The sequence below is a fragment of the Etheostoma cragini genome, chromosome 4 (genome assembly GCF_013103735.1).
Source record: "Etheostoma cragini isolate CJK2018 chromosome 4, CSU_Ecrag_1.0, whole genome shotgun sequence".
In the NCBI taxonomy this organism is placed as follows: Eukaryota; Metazoa; Chordata; class Actinopteri; order Perciformes; family Percidae; genus Etheostoma; species Etheostoma cragini.
The window spans coordinates 28,669,285-28,689,113 of NC_048410.1; the positions used below are offsets into that span (position 1 = coordinate 28,669,285).

General features: G+C 43.4%; 1 protein-coding gene across 16 annotated transcripts in view; it reads left to right on the top strand.

The window, feature by feature from the left end:
* eif4g3a (eukaryotic translation initiation factor 4 gamma, 3a) overlaps positions 1 to 19,829 on the top strand; it is a 48,306-nt gene that overhangs the window by 18,121 nt on the left and 10,356 nt on the right. For 4 of the 16 annotated variants that reach the window (XM_034869330.1, XM_034869331.1, XM_034869334.1 and 1 more), the window contains 18 exons: positions 512 to 532; positions 3,477 to 3,656; positions 4,763 to 4,874; positions 5,051 to 5,211; positions 5,863 to 5,997; positions 7,380 to 7,587; positions 7,771 to 8,532; positions 9,079 to 9,167; positions 10,118 to 10,406; positions 10,588 to 10,712; positions 11,965 to 12,084; positions 13,525 to 13,683; positions 14,038 to 14,235; positions 15,241 to 15,387; positions 15,543 to 15,779; positions 17,468 to 17,572; positions 18,416 to 18,554; positions 18,928 to 19,043. In XM_034869330.1, coding sequence (XP_034725221.1) covers positions 512 to 532; positions 3,477 to 3,656; positions 4,763 to 4,874; positions 5,051 to 5,211; positions 5,863 to 5,997; positions 7,380 to 7,587; positions 7,771 to 8,532; positions 9,079 to 9,167; positions 10,118 to 10,406; positions 10,588 to 10,712; positions 11,965 to 12,084; positions 13,525 to 13,683; positions 14,038 to 14,235; positions 15,241 to 15,387; positions 15,543 to 15,779; positions 17,468 to 17,572; positions 18,416 to 18,554; positions 18,928 to 19,043 — 3,303 coding nt within the window. The remainder of the gene's footprint in view (positions 1 to 511; positions 533 to 3,476; positions 3,657 to 4,762; positions 4,875 to 5,050; positions 5,212 to 5,862; positions 5,998 to 7,379; positions 7,588 to 7,770; positions 8,533 to 9,078; positions 9,168 to 10,117; positions 10,407 to 10,587; positions 10,713 to 11,964; positions 12,085 to 13,524; positions 13,684 to 14,037; positions 14,236 to 15,240; positions 15,388 to 15,542; positions 15,780 to 17,467; positions 17,573 to 18,415; positions 18,555 to 18,927; positions 19,044 to 19,829) is intronic. The other 12 variants (XM_034869333.1, XM_034869336.1, XM_034869342.1 and 9 more) reach the window with 7 other exon arrangements.

Below are 19,829 nucleotides of genomic sequence, written 5' to 3' on the forward strand. Positions count from 1 at the left end.
ATAATTATTTATGTATTTATTTATTTCATGATGCATTTCAAAGGCTTAATTATTTAGCCATGTATTTATTACATGCCAGGGCCACTGGGAAGGGAAAACGCCGGCGACTGTGGTAGACTGGTGCTCAGGCTACGCAGGTTGAGAAAGGAAATACGATCTTGGTAGTAAAGAGTGTGTTGGGGGAGAAAGGATCATGTGCACGTGGATATCTGTGCAGCTGTACATGCACGTGTGACGTTTTTACTGTCTTTGAAGCCTTTTTTAATTCGAAGAACCAACCAACCAACCCCCAGTTAGAGGGTATTTTCTATTATTTGAGTTATTTTTGCCAATCACAGTGGCTAAGGAGCAGTTACAGTGTCAGGTAGAAAGAAATAATTGGGTAGTTTCCTGCCTTGATGTGTGTGTGTGTGTGTGTGTGGGCAAATGATTGCCTGCTTGTTTTTGTCCTGAGCCTCACTACTACGGTCTCCCATTGGCTTTTTTCTCTTTCCTGCTTTCAATACTCAAGGGAGGATTCAGGCCTATCCAGGTAACCGTAACCTCTGATTCAAACGTCTCCAGACCTGCATGGCATGATGACGATCATCTCTGAATAATCTAATCCCTCCTAACATTTAACCCTGTGAACCCCCTCATATTCACCACAATGTGTGTTCAGTAGAGAGCTCTTTTATAGTCATGCATTCCCCGTCTTTTATCCTGTAGAAGCTCATTACTGTACCTCTCACTTTCTTTGAGCCATTTATTACTTAATTAACTTGCACAATTTAATGAACAGAATGCAGAATGAAAGACTATTGCATATAAGATGTGATAAGAAAGTGTTACCTGTTGGAAATATCTATTCTTTAATATTATTTTATAGATGCCCATTGGATGCACGTCTGGTTTCAGTGAGGGCTACAACTAATTATTATGATTATTTTCATTGTCGATTAATCTGTTGATCTTTTTATTTGATTAATCAATCAGTTGTTTGCTCTGTAAACAACCAGAAAATGGAGAAAAAATGTTTCCCAAAGCCCAAGATGATGTCCTCAAATATCTTGTTTTGTCCACAACTCAAAGATTTTCAGTTGCTGGAAGCTGGAATGAGAATTATTCACCGATTTAATCACTTATTAAAATAGTTGACCAATAATTTAATCGTTGACAAGGAATCGATTCATCATTGCCGCTCTAGTGTCATTGTTGCTGGAGAGCACACTTCTTGTTTCAGTGATTGCATCAAGCCTAAGATACAGAGCCAGTGGTGGAGGTTTAACTGGGACTGTCTTTGGGTAGCTGGTAATGAACACTTTCCTGCTCCTTTCCCACATTTCCGCGGGGCCACTTACAACAAAGCCATTGAACTTGATTTATTATGTTAAAGGTGATTTCCCTCCTGGGTATTTTTAGACGGTTTTACAGCATTGTTTATTCGGCTTTCCTTCACCGGAGCAGAATGTGACCGTAGCCGGGTATTCCCAGCTTGAGTCCTAGTTGTTTGGAATCCAGTCCCAGCTGTTGGTAGCGGGCTTTCTTCAAGCCCCTCCAAACACAATGCCCGTCCAATATTAAACTTTTAACCGATTGTGACAAGCTGTATAGAAATAATTGGAACTGCAGAAGAGAGAAAAGGCGGTATCGCGGCCTGATAAAGAGATCCATGCTGTGTGTCACACATTTAGTACGACTGCAAAGTTGGTCAAGCTGTAGAGGAACAAAGAGAGGTATTTGAAGCCATTCAGCTGTCCAAGAGTTTTAATTTTCTACAGCTGTGGACGCTGGTGCAGCTTGTTTACTACGCAGACACACTGGCCAGAATAAAAAAAGAGAGATTATAGAAAAAAACAAAAGTAATGAAATTTAAACTTTCTTTTAAATGTTTCTGCAGAAAACTGTAATCCAGCTGGTCTCCGACGATGAGGTCTGGTCTGCTTTGCTGTTAAAAAAGACCCCCCGCGGTATTTTGTTGCCTATCCAACCTAAAAAAAAAAAAAGACATTTAAAAACACAATGAAATGCAAAAACACTACCTTCAACCACCAGTGTGTATAGCTGTGGGATATGCCTGTGTCAGACCTTCGTTTATCTCCTCCCTCATCTGTTTGGAGCAGGTGGCATCAGGTTTCATAGATTCAATTCTGAAAATTGGCATGAAACGTATATATGTAATATAATTGGTTCACTGCTATCCCGATTAACTAAAATATGAAGGAGAGCTGAATGAAGTTTGAATTGGAGATAAATAACAAGACCACCGAAAATCCTCAAAGTGTAGAGAAATGGATTTTTCTTAACATCTTTCATATTTTAGTGTTTTTCTGTTGGGTTGCCTGAAAAAAAAAATTCACATCACAAAACCACAAAGTTGCCCTGACAGCAACCAAGAAGTTCTGCAGCCAAACTCCATCCAGTTAGCGAAGCTTTTCTAAACCTTATCCTAAACAGTCGCCCACTTCACTGTATGTGTCTGCCTCATTTCCACCTTCATAATAACAACACTAATAACATGAAGTCATAATAACCGTCATGATGAACACTGGGCGTATATTGACTGTCTAGAAGAACTGAGACAGTTCATGCTGTACTGATTATGTGCAATGGCTTCCTTTTACTAAACTGTATGTCAATATGAATTAATCATGCTTTTAAAGCTTCTTTTTAGATGATTCAATGATTGTAGGAGGAAAATGTCTAAACACAGAATGACGCTCCCTACTTTGCAGATGTCATTCATCTGACTCATATTATTGCTTGCCAGTTACAATAAAAAATCCAAAGTTTAGAGATGCAATTCATTCAAGTAAATCGTGTACTGCATGGGTTGATTATAGAGGCATTAAATAGTCTGGATGGGGGGGGGGCGATACAGCATAGTATCACGATATATCCGTGGCTATGCTGTATCGACACGCAAACACCAAGAATTGATCTTTTATTCTATAAATTACATGTTTTGGACAGTTTGTCTGCTTGACAATCCCATTTTGCTTTCCAACTGAGATGAACAAACAGGGAAATGTAGTTTTCTTTTTAGGTGAAGCCAATGTTGACCGAGTTTCCTTTAGGAGACGTCATTTGAAATTGGGAAAAGATTTGACGTTGGATGAAAGGTTATACATTCCAATATATTGCAATATGTTTAAAATCCCAATAATATCTAATGATGACTTAAGTATCGTGATGATATCATATCAGGAGATCTCATGATTCCCAACCCTAATAAATAGTAGTAATAGTATTACACAAGTGTGCACGTCTGCCTTAAAATTGTTCTGCCTTTCATCCTTCAGTCTGTATAAGATTTGAGCAATTTATGTATTTTTTTTATTTATTTTTAAAGCTGTCTCACTGTGAGAAATGTGTAGGCCAAATGAGAAGACATCTGAAAAACGTTCCTTGTTTGTATTTTAGATAGAAGCATGGCAGCATGTGGAAATGAGACTGCCGATCCTGGGTTAGTACTTAATGTCTCCTGTTGCCTTTAGTTTTTCCAGAGGACTCAGATGCAGACTGCGAGGCCCACCATCCCTACAAACACACCCTCCATACGGCCGGGCTCGCAGACTCCCACGGCGGCCGTCTACCCCACTAACCAACCAATCATGATGACCATGGCACCCATGCCTTTCCCTTCCCCACAGACTGCACAGTACTACATCCCACAGGTGACACACACACACACTGAACCCGGTCTTAAAAATTACATTTAGGGGGGCGGCCTATAGCTCCCTCAGCAAGTGTGCTCGCCCATGTTGGCTGAGTCCTGCAGCGGCCCGGGTTCGAATTCAGCCTGCCGCCCTTTGCTGCGTCTCACCCTCCATCTCTCTGTCTCTCCCCCTTCCACATCTCTTCACTATCTCTATACATCTAATAAAGTGATTAAAGCCACCCCAAATATTAAAAAAACTAAATTTGGTTTTTTTTAGTTATGTGTACATACAGTGGCTTGCATGCTGAAGTTGATTAAAAAGAGGAATAAAAAAGCAGCTTTTGGAAAGTGATCTTAATGCCTTAATTTAAAAAAATTAGGAAAATCCAACCTATTAAGGACACCAATTTTCTTTTTGAATGATTAATGTATTGTAAATAAATAAATGTTCTTCCTTAAAATACAGCGGGTGTAAGTATGGTTGGATGATCCTAACTGTTTTTGAATTAAGGCATTAAGATCAATTTCCAAAAGATGTTTTTTTATTCCTCTTTTTAATCCACTTTAGCCTGGGTGTGCACTTCTGCAAGCCACTGTATATGTTTTCTAACAGCAGATTCGGAACATCAGAGTTACGCTTTTTCTTTGATTAGAATCCAGGAGAATAATTATAATAATTATTTAGCAGTTTTGATCATTTTTCTTGCAGCGAATGAATACTGAGAAAATGTTCTCTGGCTGCAGCTGGTATTGTTTTAGATTAAAGAGATTAAAGAGATAGTTCAACATAAAAGCAGTTTTCTTTGTAAAATTCATCAAATTGACTTTGGTGGAAATTAAGCCAAACTATTCTAATTTGCTAATGTAGTGCACCTGCCATGTTTTTGTGCTGAATGCACAGGAAACAAATTAAAGGAAATGCTCGTACTAGTGAGATTTGACTTTTGATTTGAGTTCATACAACTGGTCTAGGCAGAATTTGAAAGACGCTCATCTCACAGAGGGATGATTTAAAATCCCTCAAATAAACTCCTACGGTTCAAAAAAATAACATCACCGATTGCAAAAGTGTGCCGTTTTTCTACAGGCTCTGATGATGTGTTAAACTGTCTCTACTTGCAGTATCGCCACAGTACCCCCTACGTGGGACCTCCTCAGCAGTATTCTGTACAGCCTCCAGGGTCTGGCACCTTCTATCCTGGGCCAGGGCCAGGGGAGTACCCTGCCCCATATCGTGAGTCATTAATCCAACACGACACACTGCAAGTGCTATTCCCATGTCACATTTAAAATCTGAATTCACCATAAATGCACACAACCCCCTATCAGCCTCGTGGGCCCCCAAAGCAGGAGAATGTAACAGTGGTGTACTAATATCTGTTTTCTTCTCTTTCTGGCAAATGCATCCAGATCCCCTCAGGTACCACCCGCCTGTCTCACCCTCTGTTCCTGCTCCCGTCCCCACGGCTGGCCCACCCTACTACCCAGGACAGGCTGTGTATCCCCCCTCACCCCCCATCATAGTGCCTACACCACAGCAACCTCCACCAGCCAAGCGTGAGAAGAAAACAGTGAGTATCTTAGTTGTTCCGTTTTGTCTTTTTTTCCCTCCAGGAGTTGTTTTTTGTCAAAAATAAAACTACTAAAATAATCTAATTAATGTGCCTAGTCCGATTTCCATTTTTTTTTTAGCTTTACAGTGTAGTTTTGGGCTCTGAAACAGCAGCTGACAAAACCGGATCCCCTCAAAGACCATCAAGTAGCTGTTCTGGAGCTTTCATACAGTATAATCTACATCAGCGGATGGAGTCTCCTCAGTTATTCCAGTTGCGCTTTGTGTTTGAGAGAAACACAACCAATTTTCTCTTGTTAACAATATATGTAATGCTTAAAATAAATGTGGAATTATTTTACCAAATAGCGTTTTAAAAGAAAGGCTAAATTGAGCTTGTGAATTTAGTCAAGAAGTGTAACAATTTTAAATAGTGTGTACAAACCCTGTGAGTGTATCTGCAGAGATAACCGTCTGTTTCTATGGTTGCTAGTGATAGACTTGATGTTAAGTGTCATTGATCCGTTTTCTTTCCCTGAGCACAAATGTATACGTCAGATTCCTGTTTGTGTGTAATGCCGCAGATGGAAAGTATGCGTATGAAATGGCCGAGGCAGGGTCGCTCTAAGACTCGCGCGCTTTAGTGAGGTCTGTTTTTTTTGTGCCATTGTCCTCCCAGATCCGTATCCGTGACCCCAATCAGGGTGGCCGGGATATCACAGAGGAGATCATGGCAGGGGGTTCAGGGAGTAGAAATTCGACGCCTCCTATCGGCCGCCCTTCCTCTACCCCTACACCCCCACAGGTATGGCTCTCTGACCCACTCCCCTGCAGTAGTTTCAGCTGTGGTAGTGTCAGCTGATCAGGCTGGAGATTCAGCCGAGCGGAGGAAAGCCCTCTCGTGTAGCTCTGTTGCAGTGTGGACGCCGTGCCCTACTCCTTCCTGCTGTTCTCCAGGTGTTAGTGATGGACTGGATGCAGCCTCTGTGTCTTTGGTCATTTTCTCCGCAATATTGCCTTCTCATAAGGAATTTATGTTGTCGAGAACATACCTCAGGACTTCTAAAAAGCACTTTTGTTAATAGTTTTCTTTCGCTTTAATATATTAAATATATTCAAAAGAGAACTAGTGGAACAGGCAGCAACGGAAACCGTAAAGGAGTAGGTCAGTTGTGTCAGTAAGGCCCCCTCCCCTATAAATGTACACATGTATACATGCATAGACACACACACACACACACACACGAAATAGGCATATGTAAACTGTACATACATACACCCATATACAGACACACTGGTAAACTTATATACAGACACGTACACACATGGTGTAGATATATATGCATATACATACACATAAAACTGAAGGATGTGATACTGGGCGGGAGAGAAAAAGGCAGAAAAGAGGAAAAATATGACATTAGTTTTATTTCTATAGTTAAGTTTTATGTTCTTACACAAGCAGTCTTGAGTTTTCCCGGTCATATGTTCCCGGGACTATTTAGGTCAAAAGCCCTAAAGGATAATAATAACAATAACAAAAAGAGTTTTTTTCAATAATATTACATACAACTTTGGTTAGTTTAGTTTAGACATGCATGTAGGGCCAAACCTCCTTCTTTTCTATCTTTTACAGTAGCTTGCATATGTACTGTCTGATTTCCCCTGCTCCTTCTACAGAATCCACTCACATTTTATTTGCATTTCAGCCCCTAATTACTGTAAATGTGTAGAATGGGAAGATGTAGAGCTCTGGGTCATTATATTGAAGCCAAAAACAGTTGTACTAATGCCATTGGTACATTTGAATCAAAGAAAACCCAAATTAAACATGTTTTGGATTCTGAAGAAGGACATTGTGACTACTTCCTCCTTGTTCCTTCTGTGGATGTTAACTGTCTTTCCTCTCTTTCTGTCTTTTTGTGCCCCTTTTGGTTTTATTTCTCTCTCTATCTTTCCCTCTGTCCTTTTCCTCTGCATTGTTATGAGCTGTTCCCCTCCTCCTGCCGTTCCTCCCACATTGATCTTCCATGTTCTGTCTTGTCCTCCATTGCCATCCTCCTGATCTAACCACACCCCACTGGACTCCTTATTTCTGCTTAATCCTGCATTTGGGCTTCTTTGTTTATTTGTTGGTGTGCATGCTTGCCTACATCTCTGTGCCTCTCTGGTTTGCTGTGTTGCTAGTTTTTATGGCCGCACCCTCATTATCCTCACATTTTCTACCTCAAATCGCAGCAGCAGCAGCTGAGCAGCAGCCAGACTCCAGAGCAGCAGCAGCAGCAGTCGCAGCCTCCTCAGCCACAGCAGGCCCATCCTGGAGTCTACACGTTGGAGCCACGGCAGCCACAGCAGCCGGCAACCACTGGGGGTTTAGACACCAAACCAGGGCCAGGTCTGCACCAACACCACATTCTGTCCGTCTGGTTTATTGAGCCTGGAACGGTCCCACTCATGAACCTAATCTCCATCGAAGCATCTTCACACAAGTTATCTATTTAAAAATAAAAACTGTTAAGTACAGTATATGCTGCAGATTTTACCTTTTGTGAAATTCAATTGTCTGTCTATCTTACAGATAATACGCCAAAACTGGAGCCAGTTGTCCAGAAGTCTTCCTCGCCTGGGCTTGTGCAGCCTGAAGCGCCTGTAGAGAGACTTGAGGCCAAAGCTCCTGTATCTGAACCCTGTTCTACTGTTGAACGAGAGCTTCCCTTCCCTGCCTTGATGACCGCCCCTGTCACTCTCCCTCTTTCAGTGGCCAACAACAGAGAACGCCCCTCAGCCAGGGAGTCAACTGCCTCAGCCTGTTCAGTCGGGGAGCACAAGCCCCCTTTGGCGTCACCTCAGACTCCCAGCGCAGACAAGCCTCTCTCCGACGCCCCTCGAACCCTGGCTGCCTCTCCAGCACCGGCTCCCAAGGCTTTGAATGGCCATGCAGACTCTGGGACTGAGCTGGACACCGTGGCACACGAGCCTTCTCTTCTGTCTTCAGCTGCACTCCAGCCCCAGGCCTCTGCCCCCACTTACAGTGAGGTCTCTTCCTCTGAAAGTTTTCCCTGCGACGTGAGGCCGGAGTTGCCTGTTGCGCTCGCCCCCGTGACACCTGTGGCTGTGGTGCCAGTGACCCTGTCCTCAGGCCCCGCCTCAGCTTTGCCAGTTATGCTCCCCCTTGGCCTTCCGCCTTTAGTGCAGGCCCCGACAGAGGCCGACGAGGCGAGCAAGTCCTTAGACACTAAAGACCTTATCCCCACAGTAGGGACAGAGACACATGGAGGCATTACTGACAGCAAACCGGAGTCCCAGACACAAGCACTCACCAGGAAGAGTCCTACTACAGGTACTGGATCTGGTGCATTTCAACTACTGTAAAAACAACTGTAGCCTAGATAGTTTTTTTAACTTGCAACAAAGGAGTAATGACTCTTTAGACTGAGTGTCCCAAATACTGAGGTGATAGTCCAGCTGAAAAATGAGAGGCTGTTTTATGAGAACATTAGTTTTATTTATTTATTTTTTTCACTGTGCTGAAATTGCAAATTTAAATGATTCTATTCTACTGTGCTGACATAGTCGAATCCCTAATAACGTATGGAATAAAGTCTCTGCTTGGTCAGAGTTAGGGATTAGTTGCCATGCCTTCAGAAAAACCTGGAAATTATGATACGTGTTTTTAAATAGTATTTGTTGCCCTGTAAGATTATCCTCCCATTTTAGTCTTTTTGCTTGCCAAGAAAAAAATATAGTGAGAACCGAATACAGGCTAACAAGTGGAAGTATTTTGATGACTGGGTCTGCAGCAGAGCGACACCTGTCACGGTCATTAAAGAGGGACAAAAAGAGATGCAACCATGGTGACCTAAAGCCCGTTTATATTTCCCTGCAGTTAATCAGACTGCCTCTGCTATACCAAAGACCTGGAGGAAACCAAATGAAGGGATGTATACTGGCGATGCACCTCAAAAGGATGATGAGGTAAGAAAAGAGGCCCAAAACTGCTCACCATTCAGGATGAGGAAACCCGACAAAACCAGCTGTAGCGAGTATTCAGACGTACTCTAGCTTTAAGAAATATACCTTCTTTTTAATACTTGGGATCTACTGTGTGAGAAAGAGAGAGAGACTTCCACATGTATGTGTGGGGGAGCAGACAAATGACTTTGAGAGGAGTTATCCATCATCTTCACTGCTACCCCAGCCCTCTGTATGGGAAATCACCTCTTTCCCTCTTTTCCTCCCCTTTACCGTTTTGTTCTGGGCTTGTCGCTGTGGGAGGATTTTCACATCACCTGAAACCGGTGTCACCTACGTTTAATTGCTTCTTTTTGTTTCTCTAGGAGACCCAAATTTAGCGCCCCCACGTGAAGCTGCTAATTTATTTTTGGGAAACCACGATGGTATATTGTCTAGCTGAGATTGATTGTCTAATAGAGCATGTAACATAGCAAAACAAACAAAAAAATACAAGAGCCTTTTCACTGTGTGTAAATGGTTGCATGTGCAGATGATATATCAGATAATGGCAGCATAGGCCTGTCCACTCTGGGCCAAGCCTGTTGTACTCCCTATATGTCGCCCTTTTTGTCTTGACTTTGTTCCTCACCCATTCTGTGCTCTCTGCGTTTCATCATCTCTCATTCATCCTTGAGTCCCCTGCCCTTGACTATTACTTTAATCATTCATCCCTCATTTGCCACTCCTGTATTTAAACCCTTTCTTTATGTGGCCATCCATTTCCCCTTGTCTGCAGATAATCTCCTTACCACTAACTGATAATTAGAGACAGTGTTGTTTGGGGAAATCGTAATGCTACAGATGAGAGCAACATGACAGCCACCGTTAAGCTGTTAGGAATGTATTATCTTGCTAATTGATAATAAAGCAGTTTTCAATCATTCGGAAAACTGAAACTTCCGTTCATACAGGACGAGCCCCGGCCAGTGGATGAGCCTGCTGGAGACCAGGCCCTGCAGCCAGCTCCTCTGAGCAGCAGCCCGCTGCCCCTACCATCAGTCCTCCCCCCCACCCCCGCCCCAGCTCCTGCCAGCAGCCCCGAGGCTGCCGGAAAGCCTGCCGCTCCAGAGGAGAACGGTGAGGCCGAGATGGAGCCTATGAGGAACGGGGCGGGTCACACTTCAGAGACGGAGAGCAGCGACAGTGGAGCCACCCCGGGAGACAAGGAGAACTCCACAGGGGCCCCCCTGGAAATGGAAGGTTAGAAAGACTCCGCTCCTTGGTCCGATGCTTAAAGCTACTTTGGCAGCAATGATTTCTGTGTGTTGACATTCACATGTTGGTCTCTTACTTGTCTTAGTGTAGCTTTTGCTTGTCCTATTGTCTGTTTTATATATTGACATATTTTCTCTTTTTCTCTTAAACCCTGCTTGGTGGCCAGACCTGGCCGAGCCCAGTGGGAAGCGTCAGTATGACAGGGACTTCCTGTTGGGCTTCCAGTTCATGCCAGCTTGCGTACAGAAGCCTGACGGGCTCCCGCCCATCAGTGATGTGGTGCTGGACAAGGTGAGCAGATAACCATAACCCTGCAATCATACTCAGACCCTAGTGTCCTTAAATCTACCAAAAAAGTGCCAAATGTTTGTTTAAAAGCTATCTGTGCACTCAGTTTTCTTCAGGAGGTCCTTCTCTAAATGTTGCTTTTAAAATGGAAAGTGGCGAGGACATTGTCTCTCTCCATCATATATTGGGCTCCGTGAATGGAAATTACAATGTATTGTATGTTTAAGGTTTTGTCTTTAATTGGGCTAAAGTAAAGAGTCGGTGGACAAAAACACAACAACAGCAATATAATTTAAAAAAGCAATCATTCAGTGGTTTTGGTTTCTCAGATGTAAAGATGTTCTGCTCTTCTTTTGTCTATATCATCGTAAAGTCCATGTCATTTGGGTTTTTTGATTGTAATTCGGACAACAACTGAAAATCTCACCCGGGAAATTATTCATAATTTTCTGAGCTTTTAAAGACAAAGCAATTCAATGATGGAAGTCATTAATTGAAGCTCCAGTTTTGGATAAACCTCTTTGAACAGGGCTGGTCATTAGCTCATAGCAACCTTTTTTGTAAGCTTGTGTGGATCAAAGATCCGGCGCACAGAGTTTGGTTCATTCCTCTGATCCACACATACGTATGGGTGGAGCATATGGCCCAGTGAAATGCTGTTTTGATTAAAATCACATTGCCATTATGTCACACTTGGCAGTGTATAGTACGTGCCCCTCCCCCACCTCTCCAGGAGAACAACCAGACCGGCGATGTACGATCCCAGAGTCTTGTTTTCTCCGAGGGAGAAAGTTCAATCTCACTGGGAAAGAGTCGAGAGGAAGTCAAGGACAGCTGAAAGACAAAGAGCTGGATTTGTTCTTCTCTCCTCCCCCACAACTCTCTCTCTCTTTCGCTCTCGCTCTCTCCTGTGTTCCTTTTTTTTCTTTTCTTTCTCCCTTCCTTCCCCTCCACATCTGGTTCTGACTTCTCTCACTGATTGGCCTTCTGATCCTGCCGAGCATAACTGATCACCAGTACAGTGAAAATGCAGAAACCAAAAGCTGTTAATGTATTAAGACTGTCATTTACAGAGGGTCACCTTTGGGGACCACTGGGTTAGAAATGCACACACACACACACACTATGACCAGGCGGACTCCTTCTACCCCATTGCCACTATTATTAGGAATTGCTGCTCCCCCTGCTGTTCAGCTCATCTTGTGTGTGTGTGTGTGTCTCTCATGGTGTATTGTGTATGTTTTGTGCGTTGCAGATTAACCAAAACAAGTTGCCGTCTCGAGTGGTGGATTCCCGGGTGATTTCCAGAGGACCGGATTTCACACCTGCCTTTGCAGATTTTGGCAGGCAGATGACCGGAGGACGAGGCGCTGCGGTGAGTCACACGTGCAAGGATGCGCGCGCGCACACACACACACACACACACACACATACGCTCAAGCTGCCACAATTATAATCAATTCACACACACTCCCTCCAATTCCTACTTTCCGCACAATTGGTCCTTATGTTTAACAGATAAATTGCTGATTCGAAGTGGAGCAGATACTACACGTCTTTCAAACCTTTCCCTAAAAGTGGGAGGATAATGGGATGTTGGCAATTTTAGGCACTTCCAGTAGGTTCCAGTTGGTTTCAGTCGACATCTATAAATGTTCAGTGGCTGGCTCAACATAGAACACGTCCAATAAATCACTCCGAGCCCTGTGTACCACTGTCATAGTCTTGATTTGTTTGATTACAGTAAACACACTCAAGTGCTGCTGGTGCAACACACAGTCTGTTTCTGTATCTGTTTTTTTAGCTGATGCAGGGTAAGTAGAGCAGATTTCATATTTCATATACTAGTACAGTGCCGTATGAATCTGGCCGCTTGTAGAATTTTTCAAAACCAAATTGGGCCCCTAATTACTTACAGAAGGACCCTAATCACTTAATATGTAACCACTGTATAGCTACATCAGAGGAAGATATCAGACTACTGTATTTACCTGATAGCGAACGTTTAAGATTTAGAATTTAATTACAAAATATCACAATGAAAATGTGGAGTTGTTTGTGTGTGTGTGTGTGTGTGTATATCCTGTTCTCTTGTATTATTATATCAGATTAATGTACTCCTTGTTGTTATTTATATTTATCTTTGTTCTTATGCTTTGGCTACACTGATGTATTTGTTTTGTAAAGCAAATTGAAATTAGAGCGAGAGATGGTGTTGTCTCATGTCGTGTGATTGTTAACGAATTTAACATTTCTGGAGAGGTGTTAATTTCCATACAGGGTTAGTGACTTGGCAGTTAACGATGAAGTAGGGGATTTGATTGGCGGTGCATTTTGGCGACAGTATTGTTATGAGTGTTGTAAGTAAGCAGTAGACTTAATTAACCCGGGGTGAGTCTGATGAAAACTGCTGCGTCTGCCCGGTTAAGCTCCGAGATTTGCTCGCATTGCACAGCGCTGTGAAGGAATAATCTCTGAGATTACGTTACGTTCTCTGGTTAGAAGTGGTGAGTGCCGGCTACAAATCTCGGCAACTTCATATGATATAGTGTCTGGCTTTGTTTGATATTTAGTGTTAGCAAATGGCTTATTATTGAGTTTACGCTCAGTGAAAAAATGGATGCTGAAAAGCCAGTTTCTTAGCAAGGTAATGATAAGTCTTCTGGCGGAGAATATTTGGTTATATACTGTATATTTTTCCGTTACAGACAGACAATGTGTTATTGTGACTGCTTAGAAGCAATGTAGTGTAGTTAACTTATAGTCTTATAGACGACAAATATTGACATGCTGTATTTTTTCATTGCAATCGCAGCTTATGAACATTGGGGCCCGGCGGCCTCAACCCAGGAAGATCATCATGAACGTGTCGGTTCATGATGAAATTCAGCTGAAAAAATCGGAGAATGCCTGGAAACCTGGCATAAAGAGGGCCGAGGTGCTTGCTGAGGATCCTGTAGCGCAAAACACACAGGTGGGGCCAATTAGACACACATGCATTTCCACAATGGAGGAGCTTTCCAAACATCAGCACCAGACTTGTTTTTATTATTAATGAATCATACAATGCACTCGATTGAAGGCCTTTATAACAGAATCAATTGTTTGGTCTAATTCTGTAAAGGAAAACCAAATGAGAGTTTGTTAGTACTCAATAATTGATTTAATCCACCTTGGTAGGAAACTCCTTCACATAATAAGAAGACAGTTATCAAATTGTATCTTTATCAACAACTACCAGTAATAGACAGCCCTGTAACAGAGTAAGTTGTCCAAGATAATCTTCACATGATTGATTGATGGCCTCATCATGACTTTGTCCCCTCAGGATCTCTTCAAGAAAGTACGCAGCATCCTGAACAAGCTGACGCCTCAGAAGTTCAACCAGCTGATGAAGCAGGTGACGGACCTGACCATCGACACGGAGGAGCGGCTCAAAGGGGTCATCGACCTGGTCTTTGAGAAGGCCATTGACGAGCCCAGCTTCTCCGTGGCCTATGGAAACATGTGCCGCTGCCTCGCCATGGTAAGCAGGCAGGAAGTGAATGACTAATCGGACCTCGTTCTACTCTGCGTGTGTCCATCCCAAATAAGACCTAATCAATTTGCATCTCAACGTACAGTCACCAACTCGCTAAACGTTTCTGCCGCAAACAGATTACGGGGTTTAGAATCCTCTCTGCCTCAATACAACATAATGCTGTGCAATACAACACAGTTCAATATGTGTTAGGATGTAGTGTGAAGATTATCATTTTTTGATGACTTGTATGAAGAAAGTTAAGACATGAATTTGTTGCAAGTAAAATATGAAGTACTGTATGTCTTCTCTTAATAACTTTTTAAATGGGTCCCTTTTCCTTAAAAAAAAATGCATTTCTTCAATGAGGAACTCTGCAGAGCATGTGAGCGGAGTGCAGCGGTGAGAGTGAGCGTTGTCGCTTACGAGGCTGTACGTTCCCGCCGCTTCAATACTGCTCCACACTTAACTCCGATTTTGTCTCGCGCTTCTCAAATCGCTCACCAGTTGCTCCCAAAAAGCAAAGGTCCTCCAGCAAAAGGTCCGCTGGATGAAGGGTTCTGGTTTAGGCTTGGGTCACCTGCATGTACGGCTCGCGCTGCAGGAACCGGGACAGGCTCAGGCGTGCTTCACACTCTATTTGTGAGTGGGACCAGAGTGTAATTGGAGCATGGGATAAGACAATGCTCAACCTTTTTAAAATCCTCCTTTTCGCACTCTCTGCTTGCACTCGTTCCGCTCACATGCTCTGGAACTCTGTTAAAAACGTTCAAAATGTGGGTGAAACATTTTGAGTTTTGTAAAAAAAAAAATAAGAGCTGGTAACCCTAAGCGTACATTAAAGCATGCATACATATACACATATTCAGGATTTACGTTTGAAAAAAATCCACACATGGAAATGAAAATGGTTGTTCACACATTTGATTGTTTTGTGTAGTAGTTTCCAGCCACTGTTCACGTTTAACGTTTGTAAAGGTTTAGTTTGTAACTACTACTGTTTCTGTACAGCTCAAGGTGCCCATGACGGACAAACCCAACACCACGGTGAACTTCCGCAAGCTGCTGCTAAACCGCTGCCAGAAGGAGTTCGAGAAAGACAAGGTGGACGACGTGGTGTTCGAGAGGAAGCAGAAAGAGCTGGACTCTGCTGCATCGGTACGTTCTCTATGAATTACTCAAGTGTGACACCTGGATTTCAAGCTGTGACAAAGCAACTTTGAGTACGAGGGAACGAGTACAATTCTGGCAGAGATGCTTTGGGATAACCTCCAGGGTGCGTATTTCTTCTGTGTTCCCTTGGTTCCCTGCAGACGACAGAGCGCGAGCGGCTCCAGGAAGAGCTGGAGGAAGCCAAGGACAAGGCCCGGCGACGGTCCATCGGCAACATCAGGTTCATCGGCGAGCTTTTCAAGCTCAAGATGTTGACGGAGGCCATAATGCACGACTGTGTCGTCAAGCTGCTGAAGAACCACGACGAGGAGTCTCTGGAGTGCCTGTGCAGGCTGCTCACCACCATCGGCAAGGACCTTGACTTTGAGAAGGCCAAGGTGAGGCATGGAAAAGGAAGTTGGTTTATTAAGTGAGCCAACGTGGCTAGTACTAATCCAACGTTTTGGGAAATGAGAGAATGATGAGAGGATTGATACCACTCATGTCTGAATGGTAAATACGAAGCCACAGCCAGCAGGTTAGCTTAGCACACAGACTGGAAACAAGGAAAGCACAAGCCTGGCTCTGTCCTACCATGACAGTTATTGTTATATAGTAACATATTTATAGGCCCACTGGCACATTGAGCAGTAAATACTTATAGTAAATACCTGCCTTACTCGCTCAGAAATTAAAAGGAAGTAATTGAGACCTTGTGTCCAGGGCTGATGTCCCAAGGTCAACAGTTTATCAGCCCCCCAGTGTGTCAGTGTACCCCTGCTAAGACGCCACAAAGAGAAATTCCTCTGTATTTGGGTGTTTACTTGGCAAATGAGGGGATTTTGGAGGGGATTCTGATCTACAGCAACCCAGTTTTGAGAGACACAAAGAGAAAGTACTGGAGGGTTCGGATCCCACGCCAGCTGGGCTACGTTCAGTTCCAGAGGCAGAGGAGTAACTTTTCACGTTGAGACGTTGAGAGGAAACAGTGGATGCTCTGCTTCGTTCTGTCTGACCTGCCCTCCTGACATCACTGACTCCCAGCGAGAGTCCTCGGATGCTTGGAGAGACACAACTGACCTGCGGGCCTTTTTGCTCCCTTTCTCTCTCTCTCTCTCTCTCTCTCTCTCTCTCTCTGCTGTACTGCAATGTGTGGTTTGATCCTTATAGTCTATGGGTGCAACCATGCAGAAGGAAAGTCCTCTGACCTCCATCGAGACTGCTGTGAACTCAGCATAGCAACTTAATTCTGCTTTGTTTCCTTTTCTGTTTGCTAATGAGGCTACAATCCCATTGCTACGTTTTGATTTAAAACCAAATGTCTTTTGTTTTCCGTTTTACACCTCATTCACACTGCTCTGGCGTATCAGGGCCCCCAAACCCGAGACCTCTGAAAACACTTCTGACCCGTTTTGGTTTGGAATCTCCGGGGTCGTGTTCTCACAGACCGCAAACGGAGACCTCTGGCAACGCCGACGCCAATGTGATTGGGTCATGAAGTCTCTGAGACAATGCTACTAATGTTACCATGACCAAATGTCGCGCGCCCGGAGAGCTCAGCTGGTGGAGCGGCCGCACATATGTGGAGGTTCCGTCCTCGGCGCAGTGGCGCAGGTTCGGCTCCGACCCGCGGCCCTTTGCCGCATGTTACTCCCCCCTCTCTCTCCCCGTTCATGTCTTCAACTGTCTTTAGCCTGAAAGATCTTTATTGAGTTTACCAACATAAAGGTGTAGTTGTTGTACATTAAATGCTACAGAATGTGGTCATTAATCACTCTGTCCTTTTAGATGAGTTTAATCATGTTTACTGTGGTCATTTTCTGAACATGGCCGCTTTAATGTTGGACCATTACAGTGAATTGTGTCTGTACCTTCTAGCTATTACAGTTTTAGTTCTACCAAATTGTTCCAATTTAATCTCTGGCCGGCAGGACAGCCTCTGCTCCGAGTAACAAACTGACCCATCTGTCAGTTTAGGGAAATAATGCAGAAATCCCTGAAACCCGCTGTCCGCTAGATTAAATAGAGAAAAGGAGAGTATAACCTTCATGTCTCAAATGAACCTCCTCCCTCTCTCTTTCCTCAGCCTCGGATGGATCAGTATTTCAATCAGATGGAAAAAATCGTCAAGGAAAGGAAGACGTCATCCCGGATCCGATTTATGTTACAAGACATTATAGACCTGAGATTGGTAAGTGTGCGGTTGGGATGTTCACTTTGTCCTGCTTTATGTTCAGGCCACTTCTGGTTCACCGTCAATTTGCCCACAGAGGTTGTCTAATTGATCTCTCTGACCTCCTGGAACTTTATATTCTGGTCATTCAACAACCAACTTCTCGATTAGAATATTTAGAAGATAGGTCACTGTTTAAAGCTTGTTCACCAGTTACTCCCCGTTAATTCCTAACACGCAGTGTAGCATTTAAAAGGCTGTTTTTTTTTTTGGGGTCTTCTGGCCCGGCGGGGCAATTATGACACTGATTACATCTGAGACATTGTTTCTCCTGAAGTAGCATGTTTATCTGTGTTCTCCTGCTCAAATTAACTAACACGGTAAGTAAATACATGCACAGTTGGGGATGGGGGGGGTGGTGACAAGACACTGGAACCGCAGAATCCAACCCTGCAGTGCTCCACCCTCGTCATATATAAAAATTACAATTTAGCAAGACTATTTAAGCAGTGCAATGGATCCAACATCACGGAATGGCCCAAAAATGAATATGCAATTGTAGGGTGTTAATGCAAGTTGAATAACCTCGATAACCTTGTTAACACAGGTCTGGCACTTCTCAGGCACCCTGAATTTATGGTGCAGTTTTACGTTTATAAACTGCTTAATTCAATAAATAGTACACATTTTCTCTATGGCAGCCTTTCTGTCTCACAACTGGTTTCTTGCTTTAACCGCTGTATCTGGGCTGTCATTCGGAATGGGTCCGAACTAGACAAAGAACTCAGTTTGAAACTACTGCATCTGACACTGCAGCACGGTTCAGTTCCGAGGTCATCGTGGTTCTCGTTTTTGTTCCAGCACAACTGGGTGTCCAGGAGAGCTGACCAGGGCCCGAAAACCATCGAGCAGATCCACAAGGAGGCGAAGATTGAAGAGCAGGAGGAGCAGAGAAAAGTGCAGCAGCAACTTCTCTCCAAGGACAGCAAGAGACGGCCAGGTCAGGCCTGCAGTCCAAATCCTCTTTAAAGCTTAGAGACACATCGGCACAGCCACGGTGACTCAGGAAGCCTGCAAGCAGACAGACAGACAGACTTCCTGTCCCTATAGCCTGCAGAGATGCTATTGTGCCAAACAGCAGACAGGAAGCCCCCCCCCACACACACACACACACACACACACACACACACACACTCTCTTCTCTCTGCCAGTGGACTTGTAATACTTCATGTATAGCACGAGACACAGTAGAAAGCATCACACTGTCAGCGTTGACAGTCGATTTAATGAATTAAAATACCAGAATTAGATTTCCACTGAATTCATTTCAAACCTTGTATTTCGTGTGTATGTTCGTCTCTGTGGCGTGGTAGATCCCAGAGAGCAGCGAGAGCAGCAGCGCATGCCGAGAGAAGAGACCTGGAACACTGTGCCCATGACGAAGAACAGCAGGACCATCGACCCCACCAAGATCCCAAAGATCTCCAAGGTGACACATGCTGCTTCTTATTTTTACATATGAACCAAGCAAGTGCTAAAATTCATAAAATAGGACCAAGGCATGTCTTTTCATTTTTTTAGAGGCCAACGACTTGATTCTAAACCGCTTATTGTTGCATCGAAATGTTTATAATGTACATTTCCATGCATGATGTAAAAAATGTGCATATAATTCTGAGTTTTTTAGATTTTGACACAAGTTGTATTGAAATGTTGTGTCTACTGAGGTTTTCATTGTGTAGTCATTCGCTTCTTAAGCCTTAAACATGCTGAGTCACCTTCTCTCCCAGTGATCTTCCATGTCAGAGGCTGAGTCATGTTTAAAGGAGGAGAATTGGCTTCTCAGAAAATGAAACTTGAGATGGTCACATGTAATGGGATGAAGTAGATGAACTACTACTAAATATTTTATAAATGTCTTATTATATCATGTGTATATATGCAAAATTTTAGTGTGTTTTGTTTCCCTGCAATCTTGCCTAAACTCAGTTTTAGTTTTTTTTATTTGATCATTAACTAATCAGAATCAGTCGTTCTAGAGAGAATCCCGATGCATCTAAGACCCAATTACCATCCGTACTTGACCAAAGATGGCCTGGAAGTCTTTGTTGCAGCGTTTTCTTTTGTTTTATTCCGTGTGATTATTCTCTGATCTGGAATCTTCAGGCTGCTTTGTACACTGAGTCTTGGCTGAATGTTGTCAGGTCTGCATTTTAATTTGTATAAATTGTTGAGGTTCTTTGTGTCGTATAGAAAATGGAAAGGGTTTTTTTTC